Source organism: Dipteris shenzhenensis, chromosome 1 (assembly GCF_047967505.1).
Source record: "Dipteris shenzhenensis isolate YYH24624 ecotype China chromosome 1, Dip_SZ_1.0, whole genome shotgun sequence".
NCBI classification, from domain to species: Eukaryota; Viridiplantae; Streptophyta; class Polypodiopsida; order Gleicheniales; family Dipteridaceae; genus Dipteris; species Dipteris shenzhenensis.
The window spans coordinates 51,908,163-51,930,070 of NC_141596.1; the positions used below are offsets into that span (position 1 = coordinate 51,908,163).

General features: G+C 44.3%; 2 protein-coding genes across 2 annotated transcripts; both read left to right on the top strand.

Annotated features, from left to right (window-relative positions):
* The first annotated feature begins 2,942 nt into the window (after positions 1-2,942).
* On the top strand, positions 2,943-5,166 carry LOC147906008 (peptidyl-prolyl cis-trans isomerase FKBP42-like). The gene is made up of 6 exons (XM_087383352.1): positions 2,943-3,104; positions 3,289-3,465; positions 4,158-4,247; positions 4,424-4,599; positions 4,681-4,767; positions 4,981-5,166. Exons 1-6 carry the CDS (start codon positions 3,047-3,049, stop codon positions 5,164-5,166), a joined length of 774 nt encoding a protein of 257 aa, XP_087239478.1. The 5' UTR covers positions 2,943-3,046.
* LOC147906009 (peptidyl-prolyl cis-trans isomerase FKBP42-like) lies at positions 4,479-20,426 on the top strand. The gene is made up of 4 exons (XM_087382656.1): positions 4,479-4,599; positions 4,981-5,152; positions 19,349-19,501; positions 19,771-20,426. Exons 3-4 carry the CDS (start codon positions 19,361-19,363, stop codon positions 20,095-20,097), a joined length of 468 nt encoding a protein of 155 aa, XP_087238782.1. The 5' UTR covers positions 4,479-4,599; positions 4,981-5,152; positions 19,349-19,360; the 3' UTR covers positions 20,098-20,426.
* The last annotated feature ends 1,482 nt before the right edge of the window (positions 20,427-21,908 follow it).

The following is a 21,908-nucleotide window of genomic DNA, read 5'->3' on the forward strand; positions in this document are numbered from 1 at the left end:
AACTTTCACCAAGGCCTAGGTGTGAAAGTTCAAGGGGGACTAGAGTTGTAGGTTAAAGCTATGGCCAAGTCACATGAGGAAATTAGTGTTTAGAATTGAGTTTAGGTTTCCAAGGAGGTTTCCATCATGGCAATGTAGTCTTCACAAAGAAGAGATTGTGAAGAGTGTTAGGAGTGGGAGACTCTATTAAGAAAGGTGCAACGAGAAGGGGCGCCTTTCCCATAACTACTAGTAGCAAAAGCTTTTAGGGATCCTTTGTACTATCCTACAAAGGCGGTCGAGGACAGGAAGGGTTCCAACAACTACATGACAACATGAGGGTGGGAATCTTTTACTTACTACAAAGGAAAGCGGCAACTTGCCCACTACTACAAGTAGCAAGGTGCTACAAGCGGCAACTTGCCCACTACTACAAGTAGCAAGGTGTCTCTACAAATTGCATATAAAATCTTGGCCAAGAATTGATGAAGCACTGTAGCACGTACACACCGAAGTAAAAATCAACACATTCTACACCCAAATTCCATATTCAAGGAGATACAAAGTGGTCCCTTTGCCTTTGAATGGGGTCCTAACTTGGAGATGTTATTAAGCCTTCCACTAATATGGACCTTCGGTCATCATAAACCAAAGTTAGTCATCATGTGCACTCATCTCTGCTGGAACGTGGGGGAGAATAGATGCATTGTGGTGGCAAGAGGAGTGAGAACACAAAAGATTAGCAATGGGTGTTCTCTTGATTTAAGAGGGAAGTCCCTCTTTTATAGAATGGGAGAGAGGGTGGCCTAAATCAATGGCACCTCTCCTACATCAATGGAGGTAAATCCTAAATCATGGGAACTCCACAATCATAGGCACCACCCCATGTGGGGGCCTTTGCATTACATCATCACCTGTGTCATGGCCTACGGCACTAAGTGTGCCTCTTCTACACACACACACACACACACACAACCATATGACTGCTAGTGGATGCACACATGCTCCTAGCAAGCCCTTGATCACACATATCCCAACATACCCCCTCTCAAGGGTTTGCCTCATGCTATGTCAAAGGATACATCTAGTCACATAATTTCTCATGCGATCTCATGGTGGTCAAGGATAAATCTATGGCTAGGATCTCATGCTAGCAAAGGTGCCCAAGGGTCAAGGTTTACAAAAATGGGATAGACCCCTCCAAAATGGTTATCTCCCTTGCATGTACAAGGATGAATCTTAGGCCTTTGTGTGGACCTAGTTTCTCATTTCTACAAGAGGTACCATGGGGGTAAACACATATCACATGGCCTACATCATATGGTGACCAGAGGTGATTTACAAAATACAAAACACATAACATTCTTTTTGGAGTACTATTCCAGGCAGAGAACGTCAAAATTTGACCAAGTGATGATAAATAAAGTTCAAAAGACAAAGTGCTCAAAAGGCATCGTCTTTATCTTCTACCACAAAGTTTGATTCTTCATTTGTTGATGGAGTCTTTCCTTCAGCAAGATTTCCTTTGTTGTTGATGCAGCTCTTCTTCACATGAAATGCTTCATTCTCTTGGGAGTCATTCCTCTCTTCTTAGGCTTGTCTCTTGGAGAGCAGCTGTAGAGAAAACCTTTTTAGGTGGCAATACTCCATAGTATGATTGGGTACTCCACAGAAGGCACATATCTTTTTCTTGGTGTTCACCTTGATGAAATATTCACCATTACAGGGCTTTACTCTCATTCTTGGCTTCTTTTGGAATGCTTTCCTCTGAGATACATAGTTAATGTCAGAGGAACTATATGATGAAGGCATATTGGGAAGGTCTTACCACTAATGTGGCAGTGTCCAGTCCCTTACAAAGAAGTCTCCTTCTCCACAAGTATAATTGGTTGGAGAGATAGTTAAATACCCCAAACTCTTAGCATAAAGGACATTCTAGGCACCACCCCATGTGGGGGCCTTTGCATTACATCATCACCTGTGTCATGGCCTATGGCACTAAGTGTGCCTCTTCTACACACACACACACACAACCATATGACTGCTAGTGGATGCACACATGCTCCTAGCAAGCCCTCGATCACACATATCCCAACAATCTCCACTCTCCAAACCAAAGTTGGATTATCATGTCATCTCATGACCACATTCAAGTCAACTACAAACCAACGTTGGGCTATCCTGTTTGTATAGGGTTTGCAGTTATGATATCTAGCCATGCTTATTCTAAAGCAGACGTGGGTTAGTGTCAACTCTAAACTAGAGTTGGGTTTTATGTCCACTCATTATGGTCAACAAGCAAAGTACTTTTTTGTCTCGCATCTCTCCCTCTACTTGTTTGTCTATTTGTGGAAGGGTAGTGTTGGGGTTGCATTTGAGGGGTGCGATCATCTGATGTGAATTCCATTTGTGATCTGAGGCAAAACCTTGGGTACTCTGAACCAAGTTGGGTATCATGTCCATTCATGTACCAAAGTTGAGTTATTATGTGCACTCATGTTTGCTCCATTCATGTCCATTCATGTACCAAAGTTGAGTTAATATGTGCACTCGTGTTTGCTCCAAACCCGAGCGAAGTTATCACGATCTGAGTGAAGCTATCATGGTGAAACTCAAGAGCTACCACGTTTGCACATGTTCGCTCCGAACCAGAGTTGGGTTATGAGGTTGATTCATGTGGGTTGATGAACTAGAGGGCATCACGTCCTCTCAAGCAAGTCCTTTTTTGCCTGGTCAACTTGCTTGCTCAAGTGAACTGGGGCTTGTCCACGTTGGACCAAAGTTGGGTTAGCAAGTGTCCACTCTGAATGAGAGCCGGGTGATGATGGCCACGGGGCTCCGAAGGTCATGTTGACAGGCGCAAACCAAGGTTGGGTTGTGATGTGAGCACTCAAGTGAGAGGTGGGTTATGATGTGATGGTCTAACAAGCAAGTACTTAAATGTCTCAATATGGATTGAAGATGCTCTGTGAGCTTGTGTTGCAGCCATGGCTCTCTGACCTTTCATCTTCATCCTCCTCTTGCCTAACTCCCTTCCCCCTTAGCATCCATTGCTCTGCACTTCACCATGAACCAGCAAGCCACTCGCCCAGAAATCCAGCAAGATGAATCAGAGTCCTCCGATGGTTCTCTCTCTCTCTCTCTCTCTCAAAGCTCCTTTGCCTGCTCACAGTTCCTTGATTTTCTCTTCAAATTTTGTCCATCCTGCCTCTACCTGTGCGCTTTGAGCGTTTCTGCCGGCCTGCACGCAGCTGATTGGACACTTCCCGAGTTGCATGAACGCCCATGACAGTTTCGCTTGTGTTTCAGGCAATGACGACGCAGTCCAAGTTGAGGGCTCCGTTTTTAAAAGCGCCGCTCTCGAGCGAGACGAAGCATTGCCACCCAAGGTCGCGTCGGAAGTGGAAGTGCTGCATGAGGGAGTGACAAAACAAATCGTAAAGGAGGGTCATGGAAAGCCTCCTTCGCAACATTCCACTTGCTTTTGTGAGTGCACGTTGAGGTTTATGCAGTGAGATTTGCTTCATTGTGAAACTATTTCAACAAGAGGGTACCTCTATAGATCAACGTACAGACAGGATCTTTGTCCAGGGAATGTTATGACCGAGTCTTATAGGAGTAAGCGTGCTTCGCTGTTGGGAATAGATACTTAAGACTGGCAAAATTGATATTTCTTGTATACGACAGAGGCCAACAACTCTCTTTCTCAATCAATGTGTGTCCATCTGTGACTTCTTTTCCCTGGAACAATATAACATCTCCAACGCATCACAACAATGCAGCGATAAAATAATTGACATGGCAAGCTTGCTTTAAGAGGTACTATAATTTGCCAAGGTAGTTGAGCAATCGGCTGAATGCTTTGTGGACTTGTCAAGGCTTTGCATGGAAACTATCATTCTCGGAGACTGGGTCTTCCCATATCTTTAGTTCTTGTCAAAAGTTTAAACTTTCGGGACCATTATATAAAATACAGCCTATTATGAAATATAGAGGTGAAACATCATGCCAGCGTAACAACCCAAGGACAGATTTTACTGTGCTATGATAAGAATATTGCCATTTTTACACTGATGCTTTGTTTCCATTTGCAGTGTAAATGAACTTGGGTTCTGCTTGTTGTGAATTGATAACTTTTGATAACTTGCCTTTACGTCTCTTGTTTTTTGAACTGGCAGTACATTATCGAGCATGGACTGAGATGATCATGCACAAATTTCAGGATACTTTCCAGGAACAGCAACCGATGGAACTGGTCCTGGGGCATGGTGAATCATCAGCCTTAGCTTCCTATCCCTCTAGTATTCTGCCCAGAATTGTTAGAACTACATGTATTTCGCTTATTTGGATGGGTGCATTCACCTTTTACTTTCTTATGTATGCTGCCAAAATTCTCTTAAATTTCAGATGTGACTTTTACAACCTTATCTATTTTTTCTACCAGAGAAGACAGTACATCGAGGTCTCGCTATAGCAGTTGGAAGCATGAAAGCTGGTCTCTTTCACGTTGGTTGGCAACTTGGTTATGGTGAAGAAGGGAATTTTTCCTTCCCTAACGTGCCACCAAAGGCGGACCTTATCTATGAAGTTGAGATGATTGGGTTTGAGGATGGGAAAGAAGTGAGTGTGCAAGTGTACCTTTCCAACTGTGCTCCGAATTCATGCAATCTCTCCTTGGTGTCCTTTTTGATTCATGTACAGTTCTGCAGTGGATTTGTCATGATTCGACCAAGTACACCAGCTTTTTTCCCAATTCCAGTTTATGTTTTAATGCATGACTGTTTGTTGGTGAGGATTGAAAGACGATCTCTGATGTGGAGCTTGAGAGTAGCTTTTTATAGTGTGTGATGTGCATATTTTATAGAGCATGTAGATGACAACATCAAACACTGCACGTGTAACTTGGCAGAGTACCTGTGCATGCAAATGTTTTTAAAAATCTACTTTTTCACGAGAAATTTGTCACGATTAACGAAGCTTATGCTGAAATTATGCATGTAGGGAAAGCCTCGTTCTCAGATGACTGTTGAGGAGCGTATTGAAGCAGCAGATAGGAGAAAGGCAGATGGAAACCAGATTTTCAAAGATGACAAGATTGAGGAAGCCATACAGCAGTACGAGATGTTACCTAATCCTTGCCAAAACCTGATTTTCGTCCCAAAACAACTAAAAGGTTATCAGAGTTAACAAGAGGGCTGTCAATTCCTTTTCTAATCAATGCAACTGTAGAAATGAAATGCCACACAATTCTATACTCACTTTTTATGAGCTATTCTGGCAAAAGCTAAGATTGCTAGTTTGGAAAAATTATATTTGTGCACATTGATAATCCCTCAAAGGTGTGCTCCTGCTGAAAGCATATAATGTGCAGCCTGCAAGACAAGAAATACAGCAGAAAAGAACCTTGGAAACAGCAAGTCACTATAATCCATCTTTTTGTCCTAGAGATGGAGGTGTCAAGTTTGACTCTTGCTGGCTTAAACATGGGACGTGCTCCATAGCAGGGGTGCGTGAGATGTAGTTCTGGGCAGCACCATGTGCTCATATGTGTGTGATGCTATGTCCGGATCATCAAACTCCCTTACCATTAGCAGCTGTCAGAGTTAGGATGATAACACACTGCTAAAACGAGTCTTTAGAAAGAACTATCTCAATATTAGCCATACGACTATCATATGTATGTGTCATTCAGATTGTCAATCATGGCAGAATATTTAACGAGGAATATCCCTAACCATACTTTCCCAACTTGTGGGCTGAAACACCTCAACCGTCTGTGCTTGCTCACCTGTATATGATTATGTGGATGACTTAATCTGTGTTGAAACTGTTGTTGCCTTATGTTTCTTATATGCTTGATGGGCTCATCAAGGCTTTTAAATGAAAAAAAAAGATGTTCCATATTGGGAATGAACTTGCATAACCGCTGCACCTTCTTTCTAGGCTTTTGTGCTTTGCTTGTGTGGGAGAGTCTTCTAAAGCAGTTAAAGCTTGACTGAGGAGAGTGAGCCTACTTCTTCTTTTGCCTTCTCCTTCAATGCTAGGTGTCAGCACAGCTGGGTCTGCTGTTGACCTTTGGAGTTGTGACAAAAACTCAGTACGAGTAATATGGGTAGGACTGTTCTAGCCAAATAGTGCAATAGGGGGCATTATAGGAAGGGCTATACAAGTCAACTTTGTAGTGCACAATACATCAAGTTTGATATGACCTTCATATCTCCCTAGTCTGCTAGATGCTAGAAATAGCAGGAGGGGACAAAAGGAATGAGAAAATGAGTGAAGGAACTAATGTGCATGCCGGGTGTGCGAACTTGTGTGTGTGTGTGTGTGTGTGAGAGAGAGAGAGAGAGAGAGAGAGAGAGTGTGTGTGTGGATGTGTGTGTGTGTGAGAGAGAGAGAGAGTGCGACCTCTGCTGTTCAGCCTCGTCAAGGTTTCCGTACAGCCTCCCCCTTCTGTCCATACACCTGTACGGTCCCCATACAGCGTTCGCACGCTGTTTGTACGTCCGTACACACAGATAGGTTAGGTGGACATACCTCCGTGCAATTCTGCACGCAGTTCCGTACAGTCCCATCTGCATCTCCGTACAGATTTCAAGAAGACCACGCTTCGTACGTCCGTACAGCTCCGTCTACATCTCCATACAGTCCCGTCTGCAGCTCCGTACACGTTTGTTGTTTCTGTACTTCTCCGTACAGTCCTGTGTCTGTACGCTCTTTTTTTCGTTCTTGTCTTGTCGTAGTTCAATCATGGCTTCAGGTTTGGATATTTGTACATATGCTTGAAAAGAAAGGCCCGCAGATGCTAAGCGCCGCCTATTAGAGCCTGCATCACAAGATGATGAACTTACTATGGAAGCTCAGTACGTGTTTGACACCCTTAAGGATGACTTTCAGCAGTCATGACAGGAATGGGGCAAACCGGTTCCAGAGGTCACGTACAAATTGAAATTGCCGTCCCTCGTGAATCCTCTCAGGAAGTTTTCTCAAACTGCGGTTATAATTTTCTTTCCAGGAAGAATCCCAGTGGCCAGTGATGTCGCGCATTGGATTAAGGCCATCCTTGGAGGATGCTTTGTAGAGGGAGTGTATTTTGCTTCCAGAGGCTTTTATGAGGTGCATTTATCAGATGCTTCGTGTAAGCAGAGGCTTCTCGAGTTCTCTCCCCTGTTTTACGAGAAGTAGATGGTACATGCTATGCCTTGGTCCCCAAACAAGGATTATCAAAGTCTTATACAACATCATTGTCTTGTATGGGTTGAGGTTGTTAACTTCCCGGACTATATGCTTGAAGAGTTGCCTGGCTTGGCTGCTTCTTTGGGACAGGTCATTTGTTCTTCACGCCTCATGGGAAACCGTAACAGGTTCTGCATTCTCTGGGACACTGATACACCTACCCCTCCTTCTATTGCAGTGGAAGTTGAGGGAGTGCAATTGGGAAAAAAGTATTTTGAATTGAAGTGGGACGTGTTTGCAGGAGCTTGTTTTGCCTGCCACAAGTTTGGGCATCTAGCCTCTGAATGCCCAATGGTTCTGCATCAGCCCCCTCCCAATGCCTTGCCGCTCCAGACACGGGAAATGAATGAGAATTTGCAAGCTAAGACAGCAAATAGAAATGGAGCAAAGAATGCTAAACCAATCAATCAGGTGCAGTCACTTGCTGGAAAAGGAAAAGATAAAGGAAAAGAGAAGATGAAGGAATTTACGGGGAATGATCAGGATGGTTTTCAACAACCTAAGAAGGTGGTTGTATTGAAGCAACGCCCCCTTCAATCTCGTCAATGGGATGCTTCCTCTCCTTCACCCGGACAGGCTTCTACTTCAGCTCCTATCCTTCAAAATTGGGTGGGGGTATTGAAGAAGGGCATCCCCATATGTGATTCAAAAGTAGGTAAAAATGCTATGTCTTTCATGGATCATGAAGGAATGCAGCCCATGCAGGCAAAGGCTTTGCCTCTCTGATGTTTTGTTTTATTCTGATACCTTGCTGTATATACCTCTTTCATGCCTCAAACACTTAAGTGCTTTACATACAATGTACAGAGCCTCTGCAATGTCTCCAAGTGGAGGCTTTTATGGGAATTATGTACATAAAATGCAGCCAGATATTGTTTGTTTGCAAGAGCATAATCAACACTCCATGGTTGGCCGTCATGATTATTTTGGCGGTTATGATATATATTATGCTGGTACCACTACCTACTCAGGTGTATGCATACTGGTTAGACATGAGCTGGTGGAACCTTAGTTAGCCTTCAATGACAGCAGTGGCAGATGATGGTCATACAATGTAATGTCAATGGTGATATTCTTGAGTTTGCATCAGTCTATGCTTCCCAGACCTCTGCCATGAGGGCTTCATTATGGGATTCTTTATGCAGATATCCATGGAGATCCAATGCATTCATCTGTGGAGATTTTAATAATTCCCCTCTACCAAGAGATAACACCACTTCAAGATCTCATATGCTATCATTGGAAAGACAGAAATGGGATAGCATGCTTCTTTCTGTGCAGGCTGAAGATTTATGGCTGCTTCTCCAAGGGTCAGTGCTTGGATATACTTTTCATCATAATGCTCTTACTACATACTGGGCAAGGCTTGACAGATGGTATTTGTTTCACCCACAACAATTTGCAGATTTTAGCCCTCATCTCCTTATAGATTTCTCATTGGGCTTGTCAGATCATGCCCCATTGTGGATGAATTTGCAGCTTGGCATGCCTCTGGATGATTTGCCACCCCTTTCCAGTAGATTATTGCATGTTAATCAGGCTTATTTCTGACATCACTATTTCCAGCAAATGATCAGACTTGCAATTCATCCCTTGCCTTTGCAGGTTGCATATGACTGAATGGAGGAATGAGGTCAAATGGGCAAAAAGGACAGCACAACAATTGACTGAATTTTCTCAGTTAAGGCCTGTCTCTGATTCAGAAAACGATTCCCTTTCACATGCTCAGATTAAATTGACTGTTAATGATTAGAGGAAATTGCACAAATGGCAGATTAGGGCAAGAATGAAACCCCTCATGGATAAGGGCTGCTCATCAAAAGCCTTCTTCTAGGGCTTGCATGCTACTCGAAAGAAAAACTCATGTCTAAGGGTAAGGAAGCTCGATGGCTCTTGGACGCACTCTTTCTCTGATCTCCAAGATGAATGCCAAAATTATTTCCAGAAATTGTTCTCCGCTCCTGGTTCCCCATCAAATCAAATGACTGATGCTAGGACTGAGTTTCTCCAATATGTTTCTGGAATAGTGGAAATGGATGATGCTCTTATCTTGGAGAGACCTTTTACTGACACAGAACTTGATAATGCATTGTTCCACCTCAGCAAATACAAGTCCCCTGGTTGGGATGGCCTTACAGTGGAATTTTATATTTCTTTTTGGGATGATTTGAAAGAAGTCCTCTTGCAAATGATCAATGTTGCCTGGCAAGAAAATTAGTTGCCGCACTCTTGGAAGCATGGCATAGTCAAACTTGTGCCCAAAAAACATCTGTGTGACCATATGTCAGATTGGAGGCCTATTACTTTGATGCCTGTAGTTTATAAACTCATTGCCAAAATGATTGTGCATAGGCTTCACAGGATACTGGATGCGGGACTTCATCCTCATCAGTATGGGTTTGTGCCGCGAAGACAAATCCATGACAATATATCCAATGCCTTGACTGCAATTGAATATGCTAAGTATTCGCATCAAGATGTGCTCATATTGCAGGTGGATATTGCTAAGGCATTTGACACTGTTCAATGGGATTTTATCTCTCAAATCATGACAAAGTTGGGCTTTGGTCCCAAGATAGCAAATGCAGTTTACTGGCTTTACTCTAGCTCTACTTCTCAGTGCATTCTTGGGGGTCATTTGTCTTGGTCATGGACATTGGGTCGATCAGTTAGACAGGGCTGCCCTCTCAGTGCTCTCTTCTATGCCATTGCGACCCATCCTCTTTTAATGTATCTTGATCATCTTACAAACACAGGATAGATGACTGGTCTTAAAATCCCTGGGGCTGCATCTTTTTTGGCACAAGCATATGCTGATGATTCCTTCTTTATGCCACAGAATTCTCCTTGGGAAGTTCACATGCTTATGACCACTCTTTCATTGTATGGTTTGGCAACGGGATTGCATGTCAATTTTGACAAATCTAAATTACTTTCCCTGAAACAATGTGACTGGCATTCTATTCTTTGGCCAGGTCAGGTGGTGCATTCCAAAGATGTAGTTAGGCATTTGGGATATCCCATAGGATGGCATATCACCAGGAAGCAGCAGCTAAAATGGATCTTCCAAAGACTTCAACATAAACTGGAATACTGGAAGATTTCTACTTGGCCTCTTCATGTCAGGCTCAGAATAGTACAATCCATTGTAATGTCCTATGTCCAGTTCTATTTGCCTTTGCTGCATTGGTCCTCCAGGGATATTTCAGCCTTTATGTCTCAAGCTATGGAGATGTTATGGAGGACAAAAACTGCTGTGAAAGCATTGAGACTGATGAAGATGGAAATGGTGTGCTCTCCTAGGATGCATGGTGGACTTAATGTCCTCAATATAAGATATCATGTACTTGCAAGGAAGGCGACTATGCTGCATACTTTTTTCCGCCAACAACAGCCATGGACTTGTATGCTAGCATCCATGTGTGTCAACATGAGGACTTGTGCTTATGGTCGTTGGACTACTGATCATTGGGAGGTTGTCATTGGGAGATTTGTAGGGAAGATACCTGGTTGTCCTTTCTCTACTGCTCTGATACTTGACTGGAAACAACTACTTTCTAAGGTCAAATGGGCTCCTGATAATTGCTCGGGGACAAACTCAATGAGGAAAGAAAGTATTCATTGGAGTGCCATCTTTGACATTCCACTCGCTTTACAGGAACCTGTACGAGCATACAATCTCATGAAATTGGGAATTAGATACATACATGATGTGGTAGATGATCAGGGCTATGTTTTATCTTTTTATCAGGCCACTGCTTCCTATGCATTGGGAATGCATCATAGGTCTATATGGAAGAAAATTGTTGATTTGTTACATCCTTTTCTACCTGTTCCTCCTGTGGCTGACACAGACATGCTTACGGATTGGCAATTGCAACCCTCTGCTACATGCACTCATCCTGTTCCTCTTTCTGCCTTAACCTCCATCAAAGCCTACAGGCTTCTTCAGCCTGCTCCATGGATTCAGCAATATGCTAATTCTCTGTGGCATATAAGGAAGCCCCTCTCATGGTGGCGGAAGAATCTCGGGATATTATGGAAGTGTAAAATGCCTTTGAAACAAAGACTTTTTCTTTGGAGATGTATGACAGGCATATTGTCAGTGGGGGTCACACTTGCTAAACGTCGCATTGCACCATCCACATGTTTAAGATGTTAGGCTCCTTCAGAGACTGTTCTTCATTTGCTTTGGCACTGCCCGTGTTCTAGGATCCTTCTCAGGAGAATTTCATATCATCTTCGGCTCTGTTTCCCGAGTCACAGATTTGGGAAACATTTCTGGCTCTTTGGCAGATTTATGAGGTCTTTGTCTCAATACTCACTATTTCTCTCTTGGGTGAGATATTGGGCTCTTTGGACAATCTGGAGTGAGCATAATTTGGCATACTTGGGTCGGCAGATTCACAAGTCATATGAATCTTTCCGAGCCTCATTGCGGCAATCCTTATATGATGCTTGCCATGAGGGTGATATGGATGCTTCTTGCATAGAGCTTTTCTTTTTAGTTTTCTGATCTTTGGGATACTCTCCATTTCGGAGACCTCCCATCATGTAAATTCATGAGCATATAAATATACTGCACTAGATATTACTATTAAAAAAAAAAGTGTGTGTGTGTGTGTGAGAGAGAGAGAGAGAGAGAGAGAGAGAGATTATTAAAGTCTTCGGAAGACCGATGGGTCTATGAGACTGAAAAACCTGATACAATGAGCTGTGGTAGTGGAGCTACTAAACGAGCATCCATACCAATGCAGAATGCAAAAAAATGCAAAATGGCAGTACTAAGTCCTAAGTACAACATAGTCATATCCCGACTATATGTATATATATATCCATCTCAGCATCATCGTCGGCATCACCATAACCATCATCATCATCATCATCATCGTCAGCAACACAATATCGGGATGTATGAGGCTGTGGAAGTGGAGGCATGAGGTCAACAATAGAACGTTGTCGCCTCCTCAAGGGTGCAGTCCTGATACGTCTCTTGGTCGTAGCTCTGCGTCTAACCAAGGCCACTGTGACCCCCGTCGGTTGGGCTCCGACTCTAAACAAGGAGGGGATGTCCCCAAGTGTGATATGTGAGTCAACCCTCTGTTTGAGCTGTCGGGTCACAGGCTCCGGGTCACGGTCATGTCGGGGTCTCGCCTCGAGGGAGTCTATGTGATCTAGCTGAAAGAACTTCGTGATAGAGCTCTGAGAGGGATCAGTCGAGGGAGAAGGCTACTCCTGTCTCTGTGCTCGGAGTATCCTATCTCGGTGTCTGAGCATCTCATGAATGAAACCAGCCAAGCATCGCTAGTCTGGGTAGGAGAGGACATGGGCCAACATCCCATAACTATCTCTGAAGAGGCAGTAGAAACGCCCTCGGATCTCATAGTAAATAGGACACCTGAAGATAAAGTGCTCCTCCGTCTCAACCTCCTGCATGTCACACAGTGTGCATATGCGCCTCTCCCTAGGTAACCGCTCTGCTCGGCCACTCTCGATACGAAGTCTGTGTGAAGAGACCCGGAACTGCCCAAGGGAGATCCTCAGCGAGTGGGGTAGGTGAATCTGCATGTATCTTGGTGGATCAATGAAACCCTCCACTGTGATATGTAGGAAGTGATCTTTGTAGAACTCATCTTCACTGGAAGATCACTCGGGCTCAACCAAGTCCGGAATATGTGTAGTTGTAGTAGATCCTCAAGAATAACTTGGTTGACCTCGTGTGATAGGAGGGGAGAGAAAGGAGCGTCCATGCTGTATTGGAAAGGAGGTAGTCTGTCCATGTGGAGCCCTAGTCCTGCAAACCATCTCTCTGTGCGTGCATACCAACACCTCTGATCTTGCCCTGTTGCAAGTGCCATAGAAGAGGACAGTGCTAGCCATGGTATCCTGCTACGCCCGGATGTGTAATCCCCATACTCCCTGACTCGGTACAGATATGTAATGACCTGAAATGCAGCATCTAGCTGTAATGGGGGTGACCCAAACTCCACCTGAATGATCTGGTGAGGGACAGATGGCTTACCACAGATCATCCGTGATAACATGAGAACCTGTAGCCGCTCCACCTTGGCCCACTCTGTATCCGACAAATCTGCCCCCCAGCATGGGCTGCCATACATCCCTGCAGGGCGGACCAAGGAGTCAAAAAGCCAACCCTTTGGTCCGTGGATCCTGAAAATGAGAGCGGCAGCACTGTCCCTCTAGTCTAGCCAATGAAGCATATCCTCTGCTCAGGCGCGCCTGCATTGCGGGTCTCATGGTGAAGGTGGGTCCGGAAAAGACGACCCCCAGATAAGTGTATGATGAAACTACCTCAACAGGGGACTCATCAAATGTGAAATGCCTGAAAAAGGTCTAAAAAGTCAATGAGAAAGAAAACTGAAATCATCATGAGAGTACTGTCAATGTTGCACATTGCGTACACAAGAGAGAGAGAGAGGGGCAAGATAGCCTCGTTTATAGCATGCAAAACAGTGCCAACCAGAGGTGTTTGTGAGGAGGAAATGGAAGAATGAATACGTGGCAAGCGCAATGGAACAATCCATATGTGGCAAGGAAGCCTTATCTATAGTGTTGGGATAGGGGCTGCAAATAGCCAACCCAGGTCCGCTTAACCCGACCCAGGTCAGCTCAGCTGCCCCGACCTTGGTCAGCCGACTGACCTGCCCTTGGTCAGCCGACTGACCCGGCCCTGGTCAGCCACACTGCTGACCTGGTTAGCCCCAGCCAACTGGCACAAAACCAGCCTGTAACAGGCCCTTGACCAGCCTTCTAACCTGCCCCTAACCCTGGCTAAATGCCCTGGTAAACAGCCCCCAAACTAACTGCAAAAACTACTCCTTTTCAGGGCAGGCACACTCACATAGAAGCTCTTCACTCTCCACACATGAGATGCTCTAAATGAAGATGCAACCATGGACCCTCCAGCACCTGAATATTGGAATCACTTTGGAGAGAGCACCTGTCAATCTGGATCCTCGAAACACAATGCCACCATGAACAGCAAAGAGATCTGCTTGGCTTTTGGTTTTCCATACCAGTGTGCAGTGAATTCCAAGTAAAGAATGCTGAGCTGTAGAGCAAACCATGCCCAATATCCATTGGCGAACACATAACATCTAGGAACCCCGAACAATAAACTCGAAAACGTCCTGTCCATAGTCTTTGCTACACCAAGCAATGAACTTCGAACACATCAAGTCCATAGCTCAGCCCGCTCTTCCGCTGCAATCTGGAGTTCTTGAGCAAGAGCTGCCTCGGATCACCAGACTTGTCCGAAGAAGAGCGTGCCTGATGAAGTTGTGTCCTAGTCCTTGGATTTCGTCTTGTGCTTGGACCGACAATCATTTGCAAAGTGACTTCTCTTCCCACGGGCATAGCACCAGCTTCTTTCTTTCTTCTACACTATCAAAAGTCCCTGATCACCACCATGAGACACTTTCAACTTACCTGGGACAGGAGAATAGATTCCTCCTCCAAGAGAAGGGAGCAGATGTCATCAAAATCCAACTGATTTGTCGAAACTTGGCACCGCAATGCTTGGGAAATGACATCATACGCTGTTGGAAGCTTCGTGAGGATAAATGCAGCCAACTGAGGAGAGGATAAGGAAGCACCCATTGCCTGTAGCTGGTCATGGATTACCTTGGCCTTCATTATAAACGGCTGCATCAAGCTACTTGCAGGAAATTCAAGACTGTAGAGCTGACCTTGCAAAGTGACAACCCCCGTATGAAGAATCCCGGGCATAGAGATCCTCAACCTGGATCAGACTTTAGAGGCACTAGCCAAGGTTTGCACTGCTGGGGAGACCTCGTTCGTAATGGTCCGCACCAACGCCGAATGTGCCTTAGAATCACGGTCCTCCCAATCTTGGAGTTCCTCAAGGAAAGCTTCATCCCGGTCAATCCCAACATATCGAGTTCTTTGGATGTTTGGTCTTCCTTTCATACCCTTGAATGATTTCCTAGAGGCTTTTGTGAATGAACTAGATTTTCATGTTCAGCTTCCAATGAGCATATTGGATCCATTGAATTTGTCCTCCTTGCTCATACACGGGTGTGCCATGGATCCACTCCAATCACTCACACACACGTGTTGAAAATCGGAGGAACAGCCCTGATGAAGGGGAGGATGGGTGGGAAAGAAGAAGAGATAAGGAGGGTGGCTGGGGAAAGAAGAGAAGGGGGGCCGGATGGGAAAGTAGGAAGGCAGAAGAAGCTGCTAAGGCGCCTTCTTCAAAAAATTCCAAATCCCTTGGGGTCCATGCCTGCAATCATAGTTTTTTCCATACGTTAACATACGCATACGGTATATGGGTACGGAAGTATGGATCAGCCCCTAGGGCTGAATCATTCGTGACCCTAATTTTACAATTTAAACAACCAGGAAAATATACATTGTACACATTTAATTGACAGAGAGCTACAAAACTTTCAACTTCAAACTTCAAACGTCAAACTTGTATTAATTTTAAAGTGAAGAAATTGATTTAAAAATTTTCAGTGACCAGCACCCTGACCAGCACCTCTGACGTGTGTCACGCCTGCCAGTGGTAAATTTCATGAGCCCCACACTCTCCAGGTCCAAGGCCAGCTTCTAGACGACTTGCGGCTCTGATACCATGTAAATGTTGCACATTGCAGAAGCATACATGAGAGAGAGAGAGAGAGAGAGAGAGAGAGAGAGAGAGAGAGAGAGATTGAATGAGGCAAGATAACTTCGTTTATAGCATGGGAAACAGTGCCAACCAGAGATATGGGAGGAAATGGATTTATCCAGATGTGGCAAGGAAGCCCTATTTATAGTGTGGGGGTAGGGTCTGCAGATAGCCGACCTAGGTCTGCTTTACCTGACACGAACTTGATCAGCTGACTGACCCAACCCTGGTCAGCCACACTGCTGGCCTGGTTAGCCCCAGCCAGCTGGCACAAAACCAGCCTGTAATAGGCCCTCTACCAGTCTTCTAACCTGCCTCTAACCCTGGCCAAATGCCTTGGTAAACAGGCTGCAAACTAACTGAGAAAACTACTCCTTTCCAGGGTGGGCACACCCACATAGAAGTCCTCACTCTGCATGCATGAGATGCTCTAAATTCTAACAAGTACATCCCCCATGGGGAACTAGAGGTGTCTATCTCACATCTCCAAGACTGATGAAACTAAGAAAAGACTACTTATGAAACTAGGAACCATAGGAAAGAACCACCATGTATCAGGAAGTTCCTATCATGTCATGTTATGTGTCTTATATCATTTGTCGGGTATCATTAGGGAGTTGCTTGCTAAAGGTCAACTCCCACGCAGCGGAATCTCCTTAAAGTGCCCCTTTTGGGGCTCAAAACTAGGGACCTTTGGCCCACAAAACTAGGGCTTTGCCCCTCACATCAAGGCAAGGGCCCAGCCCCTAGGTCTGCCTTATATAAGGCCTGGTTGGCTGCCTGCCCAACCAGCCTCTCTCTTGGCTGACCCATGTGCTGGTCTGTCCCACCTCTGCTGCACCCTACTGCTCTGTACTTTTGTTGACGCCATCCATGACTTCATAGCCTCTTCTCTTGGGTCCCTGCTGCTGTCCTCTGCTCCGCCTTATGCTCCTGCAGATCAGCCAGGTACCCTTGTCCTCTCTTTTCTCTATCTGATCCCTGCCCTCATGGCAGCCATGATGCTGCCCATGTGGCCATCTCTTAGACAGGTTCACCCCCCCATGCTCTCCTCATATGGGGGCTTACAGATGGGGAGGTGACCTTTCCAACACCCTTTCTGACCGACACATCTAGGCACAATGCCAACACTTCAATGACGATGCTCCAGTAACTCCCTGGTCGTAGTCCTTGGGAACGTTTTGATGTCAAAATCTGCTGAGTCGGCCAGTTTATGGCAGACCAGTCGGTATTTTCAAGGGCCCTTGAGGCTTATAAAAGCAGTCCATTGCAGGGCATTCATTGATCCAACAGGTCAGCCATCAGAGGAGCAGCAGGAGCAGCTGTACTCACACCCTCAGGCCTACATCGAGGTGGCAGAGGAGTCCAGGAGTTGCTGCAGACTGAGCTCTCAAGGGCTAGACCTTGGGTGTCTTCTAGGGCAGCAAGGTGTTGTGATCTGCAGGGAGAGTCCACATGTACTCGAGGTGGAGCATGCGGGCTCAAGTCTAGAGATATCCGGCAGATAGTAGAAGTACATGGTGGTAAGATCAAAGGATCACTCTGGTGGGACTTTGGATCTATCTCTTTTGTATTGTGTCCATAGCTTTGGACGGAAATATATTGTTTTGGTGGTTTCTATATCTGGCTGGATTATTGTCTATTGATGAGTTTGCACCTCTATTTGATGCACATAAGTTTAAGAAGTTTGTGATTCCACTCCCCACACATGCTGTGTGAGTTCCTGGGCTATTCTATCAGTCTTCCGCTGTGCATACCCTCGATTTCTAACATCTCTTCGCTGCACTCTCTGTGGAAAACTCTTTCTTTTCTGCTATGTGCCTCCTGCAGGCTTCAGTAGCGGCTCAACTCCTGCCAAATAAGCTCTTTAGTTCTCTGCAGACAAAGATCCCTCTGACATGTAGAAGTCTGGGACTGTTGCTCCTGCAAGAACTCCTTCAACTCTCAAGTTCCCTCTGTTCTTCACCTTTAAGAATGATCTGCAGGTTGAACTGGGTATGGAACTCTGGAACATTGCTGTGCTTCTGCCCTCCACGTTGCTCTCCAGCAGGTTACTGCAGGAGTGCTCTGGAGTGCTCAGGACCAATGGAATGAAGAATCTGCAACTGCCATGCCAGACTCTTTATTTTTCTCCCTCTCCCTTGCAATCCTCTTTGGACACACTGAGATGTGGTGATCTGTAGTGATAGCATCTGCCCCTTTTCTTGGGCTTATTTGCATTCTTCTTGTCCTTTCCAGATGGCTCTGCTGCATCATGCTTTGGCTGAAAACCAGCAAACTTTGCCTTTCCTTTGTACTTAGCAGCAAATGCCTGCTCTACACCACGCATATCATCTTTAAAGACAGATTATTATTAGCTAGTATATTATCTTTAATGTATGCTAGCTGTTGTTGCAATAGTTTTGGACATGTATTTATCGATTTGGTTAACAGGGTAAAGACAGAAACTTTTTTTTTTTGAAGTAGGAAAAATATATGCATGCTGTCCACATGCTCAGTTCAATGTGCTGCCTTTTGGCAGCCCCTTTCTCCCTCATCATTCCCCCTGTCTTTCTACCGGTGTCAATCCTCCATGCTCTCCTCGTATGTACGCCTTACATGTGGGGAATTGACCCTCATTCTCCATCAGCAGGTTCATTCAATTATCGAAGTCTAGTGTGGCTCCTTAACCAGTTGATCTTTAGTTGTCTCCATCGTTTAGTGGGAAGGATCTGGCTCTTCCATCGTAAGGCTGGATCCACCAAGTTTATTTTTCCACATTAAGTGGAAAAGCTCATTTTCAGTGCAGGAAGAGTCATCACCTTGATTCCTTGGTGGTCGGCTTCTCTTCATCACCCCCGTTATTGAGCACTCTGCAATTATGGTGAGGTGAGATACATCCGTCGACGTGGATCTCACTTCTTTGCATGACCATGAGGAGTCAGTAATGGTAGAGGTTCGCATTGAGGCAACAAGAATGGGAAGGGTAGCAGACAAGAACACAGGGCCTGAGACAGCCCATTTAGCGGCACCATAAGCTAGCCAAAAGGCCACCCACACAGGCCAGCCAATGGCCAACTGGACAAGGAGCCAGCCAACCTAGCCTCAGTCTGGCTAGCCAGCCAACTAGAATAGTCAGGAGTTTAGGATGATTTAACTCTTCTTGAACATTGGTATAAAGTGTCCTCCAGTCTTGATGCAGTACTACGTTTACAGATATAGCTGCAATTAACACTCTCCTTGGGGAGGGAGCCAGGTATCCCCTGCTCCTCTCCCTCCCCGCGTGAAAAAGGTAACTCCTATGAGGACTTTGAAAACAATACAAAGAATTACCTCTCTGTGAGGCATTGAAAGAGAAAACTGGCCATCTTTTTGTAAGATTTGATATATTTAATCTTTTGAAAGTATAGGTTGTTTTCAACCTTGGTGGGTCCCAATTTGTTTGCATGCACAGCATCAGATCATGACATTATTATTTTTCTGTGTTTGGATCAGGCTCTGGCGTATATGAATGATGAGTTCATGTTTCAGTTATTTGGAAAATACAAGGACATGGCGAATGCTGTAAAACATCCATGCCATTTGAACATGGCAGCCTGTATGTTGAGATTGGATCGTTATGATGATGCAATTGCACAGTGCAGTATGGTATGTTGAATTTGTCAAAGCTTGATTAAGGTCAATTTACAATGACTGGCTCAAATCTTTGTAAAAACCACTCAATCGAGTCGTTTAATTTCTGCGTCAGATGCCCTAGGGATATAAGATTTCCAGGATCCAAAAAGCTTTTCTAGTGTGCTTGCTTGCCTTAGCTTGACAAAACGTTTGAAGATTATTGAGGCATCACTTGAGTATTGGGCTAGAATGCAAACAAGCAGATTTTCTGATTGCTCCAAATATGCTTGGAACTTCATCAGGTTTTGCAGGAGGATGAGACAAATGTCAAAGCTTTGTTTAGACGAGGCAAGGCTCGTGCTGCTCTTGGTCGGACAGATGAAGCCAGAGAGGATTTCAAGAAAGTTAAGAAGCTATCTCCGGAAGACAAAGTTGTTGTTAAAGAGCTGCGTCTACTTGCTGAACAGGACAAACAAGTATATGAGAAGCAGAAGGAACTGTACAAGGGATTATTTGGTCCTCCTCGTGCTGCAAAGACAAGAAAATTGTACTGGTATCAGATATTGTGGAGCTGGATTACGTCAAAGATTAGATCAATTTTTAGAATTTACAATAATAAGGATGATTAGCATTCCGAGTAAGAGAGAACCTGCAAATTGCCAGATTAACTTCCAAGGAGTGTTAACTCTCGCCCCCCCAGGGAAGATTTGTGTCCTACACTGATCGTTACCTATTTGGCAGTTTGCATATATTTGGACTTGAGGTGCTAGTTTGGAAAGAGTGACCTGTCCATTTGTTGTAGGCATGATAGTAATTTATGGCTAATGCCTTAGTTCCAGTTGCGGCAAGCTCTGAGCGGATTTTGTTATGAAAGAGAGGCCGGCGAACTGTTTTCCTAAAAGCTATATATGTACATGGAAGGACTGTTCAAAGAGAAAAAGGTCTCCATTAAGGAGGAACTTTATGCTAAAAGAATAAAAAACGATTCAGTTATTGCCATTAAATGTTCTCAAGTTCCCAAGAATCACATTAAAAGTAGAAACCGTAATAGTGTTATGATTCTGTTCATTCATTGTCTGTTGTAATAGCAGATGCACGTGCTTTGAAACAACTATTGATCTCTCTCTGCAGAATGGAATATCTGAACGTTCTGTACTAAGACACGCCTGAATTATGCACACACCAAATTTATGTACTGCTTAATGGCCCTAAAAAACTGAGACACGCTGAAATTGTACCCTTTTTTAATTCTAAAGTGTTGGATAAAGCTAGGGCAAGTCTTGAGTTGAAAATTTGCATTTGTATGAAATTAATAACCTTAAAAGAATAACATATCTTAAGAAGGCATATGGCTAAACATGAGAAATATTCTTGTTCAAACTATGGAGAGAGCAGTTTATCCGGTTGTTTGATCTACATCTTAAGCATAAAACAAGGCTCTTTAGAGTGAACCAAGAAAGTCACCTCACGTCACCGTTCATGAAGTTACTTATTTTTACAGCTTTCTTGCATGTGCAGTTGTGAGTAAATGTGATAGGTGTGTAACTCCTAGATGCATGAGTCAATACACTAATCTTGTTGCTCCTGAAGGGAGCCTTTGTGATGGACTGATTCGTTGGGTTTTGAAGAAGCGTGATAAGAGAGAGTCTTGCATGCTTGCCTCGAGGGAGCTGGTGTAGGATGGCTCACCAACTCGAGCTCATCTTAATAAGAATGTGTCAATGCAGGCCATGAAGACTCTGCAAGGTGTAGAAACGTTGGGTGGTTAGTGGAGTAGTGATCAGAAGACAAAGGTAGCACATTTATTGAGTTGAGTGGGTCTTTGAGGCCGAGGAATAATCCTTTGCTATTCTCGAAAGCTATGATGTGCTTTCTACCAGGTCCCAAGAAGAAACAGATATTTGTATGTGGCAAAGGTACGAGGATACGTGGCAATTGCGCATTGACAAGGGATCCTTCACCAGTTTGCTTGGGTAGTTCCTTACATGTTACTGTAAAGATTTTGAATGCTCATATGGGCATAGAGAGAAACATATCAAGGAAGATTTGGAAGCTAAGTGAGTGTCTAAGCCATGCCAATTCAATTTGAAACTCAACTGTGGTGAAATCTTGTAATGGCAACCAAATGGACGCGGAAAACAAAAGCAAAAGGGGAAAAAAGAAATTGGCAATTGGAAAGATAAACATAAGAGAAGGTCTCTTGTTGATGACTCCTTGGATGAGGTTGACAAGAAACAAGAATGGTGATACTTTGCAAGTTCTTATGCAAGAATGGTGATACTTTGCAAGTTCTTATGCAATGCTTTGTTTGTTTGTCGAATGTGAGTATTACTAGATACGGGTAAACAAAGGCTATCTCCAGGTTAATCAAGAGGTTCAATCTCATGTATTTACCCTTTAGAGAAAAAGAATCGTAAATCTTGGTATTGCAAGGGTTTGA